This window comes from Ostrinia nubilalis, chromosome 15 (genome assembly GCF_963855985.1).
Source record: "Ostrinia nubilalis chromosome 15, ilOstNubi1.1, whole genome shotgun sequence".
Classification (NCBI taxonomy): domain Eukaryota; kingdom Metazoa; phylum Arthropoda; class Insecta; order Lepidoptera; family Crambidae; genus Ostrinia; species Ostrinia nubilalis.
Genome location: NC_087102.1, coordinates 15,045,450 through 15,052,256, shown reverse-complemented (window position 1 = coordinate 15,052,256; position 6,807 = coordinate 15,045,450). Strand labels below are relative to the sequence as shown.

General features: G+C 38.0%; 1 protein-coding gene across 1 annotated transcript; it reads right to left on the bottom strand.

Annotated features, from left to right (window-relative positions):
* Window positions 1-294: 294 nt before the first annotated feature.
* On the bottom strand, window positions 295-996 carry LOC135078553 (calexcitin-2-like). The gene has a single exon (XM_063973088.1). It carries the CDS (start codon window positions 957-959, stop codon window positions 411-413), a length of 549 nt encoding a protein of 182 aa, XP_063829158.1. The 5' UTR covers window positions 960-996; the 3' UTR covers window positions 295-410.
* Window positions 997-6,807: the final 5,811 nt, after the last annotated feature.

The following is a 6,807-nucleotide window of genomic DNA, read 5'->3' as shown; positions in this document are numbered from 1 at the left end:
TAGTAATTTTGTGTTACATTACTGTATTCGATAGGTAGTCACTTTATTATGAGTATTATTAAAGTTTTGATGGGTCTATCTTCACAAAATTTCACACAAAAAAGTTATTGGTTTTAGGTGTACAAGCGAATAGACCATGATAATATGAAGATACAAGCAGATGATTTTGGGAATTGCAAGACTATTTTACAAACACAATGTAATATTAAGTGAAGTAAATCTCAAGCATTTTACCAACCTTGTCATTTTACCAACGATCAAGCTTGTAGGGATTTAATGAAAACCAAGCCAACATTTTATATTACGTTATTATATTACATCATAACAATATTCATAAGTTTTTAAACATACATACATTACATATTCGCACCAAACACATTATATCACAATAAATACATCAGTCTGTCACTTTAGTAGCTAGTCTTGCCGAAGAGGAAGTTTCCCGGGGCACTCGCGTCCTCAGCAGTGAAGTACTCTGTGAAAAGCTTCTCAAACTCCGCCCATGAGATGCTGCTCTTCCCACCGGCCAGCTTCTTGAAGGCCTCGACAGCCTCCGCCTTGTCCCCGCCGAAGGAAGCGAGGACAGTCGAGAACTCCTCGCCGTCAATAGATCCGTCGTTGGATCCATCCTCCAATTGGAAGACGAAACGCGCGTACAAGCTCTGCCACTCAGGAGCACCTGATGGGTTCTTAGCGTAGCTATCCCAAACGCCGACCCATTCGTCGACCGACACTTCACCGTCCTTGTTAGCGTCAGCTCCCTGCAGACCCTCCCACAGCTGGTTCAGAGTATCTTCCAAGATCTTGTAAGTCGGCTCCCCGGACTTCCATCCTCGCAACTTGGCGATCTGTTCTTTCGCCAGATCAAAGTCTTTCTTGTCGATTGTTCCGCTCTTGTTGGTGTCGAAGAACACCGTGAAGACGTAGGAGTACTTCTTCTTCCTGAAGTCTGAGACCATTTTGTATGACTGCGGAGTGCTCAATGGCTCCTCAGGGTTGGCGCCGCCCGTTTTATACCGGCATTAAGACTGCATTTCATTGATAGCTGTTATCAGCGAGCCGCGGGCCTGTCGCGAAAGTTGACGTGTTTACGGCACCGCTATCTTGCTGCATTGCGGGCCGGCTCTGATTTCATTGTTTACTCTAGTCTTGGACTAATTCTTAGTCATACAGCGACGGGACTCGCGAAATCGTTGATATACAATTACCTACACGGATTTTTGGTGCTCTTTGTATTTAAAGGATTACAATACTTGCAGTTTTTGTAGAGAGTGTTTTTACTAAGTTACATAATTATTCCTTATCGTAGCCAATTTGAAACTTGTTCAAATAAAATGAAATCTTTATAATTTACCTAATTAAAATTTATTTACTTCTTATATGTTTATGATAGTTTTTAAATTAATGTCTGCCATAAATTGTAACTCTAAACTATTGGTGTTAAAACTACACCTAAACATCAAAATTATGATTAATTTTAGACTTCCTAAAACTTTAACCTAGGACTGTCTCAGCCTGAAACAGTTCCCGTAGAAGCGCCCGTCCCGGAATAAATATTATGCCAAAGTTTCAGAACGGACCGGGAACTGGGATCCCGGCAAAGTTGCCCCGCGGGAATACCGCTATGTTTTCTTACACACAACACTGCGAGCGTTGTTGTATGAAGGCTACGTATGATTGTGAACTTCTACGTGGTGAAATTTACTGTACAGTTTCTCTAAATGTTTCTAGGTGCATATTTGTAACTTTGCTCTTAGCATACCCACCTAAAGCCTGGTCCGTGACTGTGCGACGCGCGCCCGCAGTGAGTGTGTGAGCGCGACAGCAACATAATTACGTGCGAGCGACAAGGATGGGCAGCTTGGGGTCATTGGACGGGATTCTACGTGCTCACGGACCAGGCTTTAGTTAATAAAATTTACAACAACTAAATATATTGTTACTCCGGGAACCTACATCCTACTTAGTATTTTGAACTACGCTCCTAATAAGACATGCTTAATAACGATCCACTGCAGTTTCTATTATTTTATTTAAAATGTGAGTCACCTAGGAGTGTCCTACTATAGCATCAGCTTGTCAACAAGATAACTATTACAATGTCAACAATAATAATTTGATGATATAGCACAGTACAACATGCCTCATGCTACAATCTATAGCTCATCATACAACGTACCTAATGCGCGGTCCGTGCCTTCCGTGACACTAACCGAATCTCTTGACTGAACAATGAACACTGTAGTAGAATATCTAGTAAATATATTACTTGTACCTATGTAAATAATTCTGTGTGCATAATATATTGAGCAATATTTTAACATTAATCCGTCTACGTAACTGGTAAATAATTTCGAGTTATATTATCAAACGTATGCTTTAAAATAACTACCTACATACAGCCGAACATAGAACCTCCTCCTTTTTTGAAGTCGGTTAAAAACTAAACATACAAATTTTGAAGATCAAAATTGTTAGTTATAGTCGCATAGATCTAGATTATTCAGTGTTGATTTTGAAATTTTCAGTCAAAATTTTTAGGTAATCTAATATCATTGAGTGATTAATGCTTTACTTAGGTCTTAAATGATAAGTGTGATTGCTTTGCACGTCCTCACTTAATCTTCTAATCTGAGTGACGTACACTTGGTCATGATAATGATAAAGGCATAGAATTAAGGCGATAAGTACACACAGCAACTTTAGAAGCAATTCTCTCTCATTTTGTATAGGTAAGGTTGCTGCTTCAGATTCTGTTATGCTCTTTACGCAATTAAAGTTCTTATTACAAAAAAGTTAAACCCCATTCCATACTAACTGTCAATTATTTAAACTAGAGTTTAACTTTTTGTAATAAAGGACAATGTTCGTTCTCCATACATTGTTCGCCTAAAGAACCAACAATTTTGACATATTACTACCCGAAAGCGAAATAATACGATTCTGTGTGTAAGAACAATGATTCCTGATGGACACTTGCCATAAAATTAATGATTAAGAATATTAAATCACAGCGATTTTATAATATGTCGTTTATGACAACATGGCGTCTAATGTATTGTGTGAATGTATGAACACCGATTCGCGAAAAATGTTTTGTACTGTCGTCACGCCGAGTCGCAGCCAAATAGTATAAAATAATAGAACAAGTTTTAGAAATACAACTCGGCATTCCACTTTTACAATATGCCCACATATTGCACGTAAATAAACAACATGAATCGTAGGTTGTTTCCACCCTTGTCATCTGACACATGAAATAAACTCCTATTGTATTATAGATATCGAAGCCGAATCGTATATAATAATAGAATGGGTTTTGGAGATCACTCGGGGTTCCACTTTTATAAAATACCTACATATTACATAAAAATACCACGAATCATGAGTTTTCTTTTCACCATTTACATCTGACACGAGATAACAAACTCCTATCTCCATGACTACCATCGTAGTCAATGCCAAAGACTACAATATTTTAAGCAAGAAGTTTCAAACCTTAGCGGCTACGGTAACCCCTGGGCCACATACATCATGATAACATTCGGTCGACACCGGAACGAAGTCTTGCGATTATGCAAAAAAGCATCGTATTCTAGTGCGGCTATATCACGTTCAACCGGGGTTTTAATTCGACTAAAGTCCTGACTAAAGACTGGAAGAAAATACGCCGCATTGTATGAGCACTTCGTGTTCGTTAAAGCGGCTTCAGATCTAGAGCCCACATAGTTTTCTTTCCAATAATATCCGCAAGTAGCGCTGCATGATCTTTACAACAAAAACGGCAATAGTTATTAAGGTGCCAAAATTATATGATTACTTTGGCACGGTATTATACACGTTCGAAGATTTGTCATTTTCATTCATTTCTTCATCATCATCATCATTTCAGCCACAGGACGTCCACTACTGAACATAGGCCTCCCCCAATGACTTCCACATCGCACGGTTGGTAGCGGCCTGCATCCAGCGCCTTCCCGCTACCTTTATCAGGTCGTCGGTCCACCTTGTGGTGGGTTGACATTGCAGAATATGACTTTTGATAGGTTCATCATAGAATTCGGCGGGGATATCCTACGGAGGAAGTTCGTAAAAGGGCGGAACAAGATCTTATAATAATGCAAGGCCGAAGCTGTTACGCGCGTGCTCCTACGTGTAATCCGGCGAGTATGCAATAAATAGTAATGTCTGGTAAATAGTGGTAATACGTATCGTTCGTTCGTTCGTTTCAGCCGAAAAGACGTCCACTGCTGGACAAAGGCCTCCCCCAAGGATTTCCACGAAGACCGATCCTGCACCGCTCGCATACAGGCACCTCCCGCGACCTTCACCAGATCGTCGGTCCACCTAGTGGGAGGCCTGCCCACGCTACGTCTTTCGGCTCGTGGTCGCCACTCAAGAACTTTCCTGCCCCAGCGGCCATCAGCTCTACGAGCTATGTGCCCCGCCCCGTCTATGTCTGTATGCGCTACGATAACAGGGTATCATTTTGCATAGTCGCAAGACTTCACTCTGCTGCTGTCAAATCAATGTCGCATAATGTTATCGCAATGTGTGTGGCCCTTGGCCAAATCACAGAAGCCTATGCGAAGAAAGAGCACTTGAATGACAATAAAAATCAGGGTCACCATTTTATAAGATTTCCTCACTATTGAGGGTAACAAAGTAACATTAATAATCTAGCCATTAATTACATTTATTACCTATACGAGAAAGTAAAGCAACATGCGGTTTTATTTTAATTTGTAAAATATTAAACCCCTCATATTTGTAACAGTTTGTTCCAAGTTTAGTTTTACTGTTTTGTTAACAGTGTTGCTGTTTCAGCTGTCACTGTGAAGCTTTGGGAAAATAAATAAATAGAAAAAATATTAACATAAATATTTATTTAAGTTTTTATGTTCATTATCATAATATGCCAATTTAAGTTACACTGTGTGACAGTCTTTGACACTAAACAAACTCTTCAGCTTAATAATACCTACCTACAGGGCGTTTTTATAGTTACTCTTGCTGATGAAACAAGAAGGGTTGATTCTACTACTGAAATACAACTACTTTTCTTACAGGACCAATATCAAATTCTCAAAAAAATTCACATCCTCGTGATGGTGATAATTTCTATGGAGAGGTTTTTTTTATATTCGGTCTCTTGGGATAAGTTATTCCATTTGAGCAGTAGAATTAATCCTTTTTATTCGATCACATATAAAAACAACACAAGTGTTTAGGAAAACTTCTTCTTTGGTATGGTATCACTACGGAGTTATAATGTCGGCAACTCTGTATCACTGACTTGTAACTTTCAAACAGCATGAATAATAAGGGCACCACATTGGTTTTCTTTCTGAAAAAAGGCTTTCAGTTTTAGTACTAACCCTTTAGCACTATTTCATTGAAATAAAAATACAATAAACGCACAGAAGACTGAAATTGAGTCAACTGACGTGACATTTATAATTTGTTGACATTATGACAGTTTGACAAGACTAGGGATTGAAAAAGTTTTAATTGAAAAAGTAAAATGACAATTTATTAAAACGATTCACATGGATATAATCGATTAAAAATATTTATAAAATGTTCTGATACTTGCCTGTAGCGATTATCCAATCCTGGTTTCTACTGAAAAACTACCTCGTGGCAAGATTTTAATAAAATAATAAAATCTTTATCTTCTCTTTCACAATCTATAAAAGTTCATTTGGTCTATTATTATACATGTGCTATGAATGAGGGTTTTCGCGATTGAAAAATCCGCGAGATGGCAATACGTAGACGCGAGGTCCAAATGCTGCATGATTGGTGGATATCTGTCAATGTCATGTCAAAAATAACCAATCATGCAGCATTTGGACCTCACGTCTACGTATTGCCATCTGGCGGATTTTTCAATCGCGAAAACCCTCATTGGCATAGATTATGAGAGACTGGCAACTATACTAGGTTGATATCAGGTGATCCGTCTGCTCATTTGCCTCCTGTCACATAAAAAAAAAATATATATGTTTCTCACACTTCAACTGGCATTGGATTCAACATCGGATTCTGACACTTTTACAGTTATGATACCATGAATATCAGTTTATGGTCCTAATTATTTTTATTTTATTTACGACCTTCGACCAGTTGGACACTTTAGATATCTTCTTGTAATAGTGTCAAACTGTCAATATCTTTTTAGCTTTTAACGCAAATCTAGTCTTCAAAGCAGTTTAATCGATTTATTTTATTTTCAAAATCGATATTTTATTGTCTATGATGGCCGCAGGAACATCACTATACATGGACTCCCAGCAATAAAGTACGGTAATGCCTCGTACAGATTTTATCGGCAAAAATTATGGAACTTGATAGGTTTTAGACCATGCCACGCACCAAAACGTCCGGAAGTTGTAATAGTATTATAGAATAAACGTTAAAAGACTTATTTATTTAATTTTTCAATGCTTAAGTGTCCATTAGAATGAAAGGGTGCTTAATGTATTAAAAAAAATAGAAAATAATTATGATGGGTTAATGTTTTTGGGCGGTTTTTTAGGCGGTTTCTGACAATGTCCTTTGGTACAAAACCTGTGTAAATAGTAGTTCTATGTATTTAATATTGGATTCCGACTTGTGAAATACAATCATTTCAGCAAAAGTATTTTTTGTTTACCAATCTCAGAAATCTGAAACTATTAGTAGTTGATAACCAAAGTTATTACTGGAGTCTAGTCCACTTTCTACTGATTCTATTGAAAGCATCTATCTTATTGCCAGTTGCTGCAACTAGAGTGAACAGTTACTCTGTGCTCTTCACGCCTA

Coding starts and splice junctions, on each gene's coding strand:
- LOC135078553 (XM_063973088.1), bottom strand. CDS start 959: ATGGTCTCAGACTTCAGGAAGAAGAAGTACTCCTACGTCTTCACGGTG.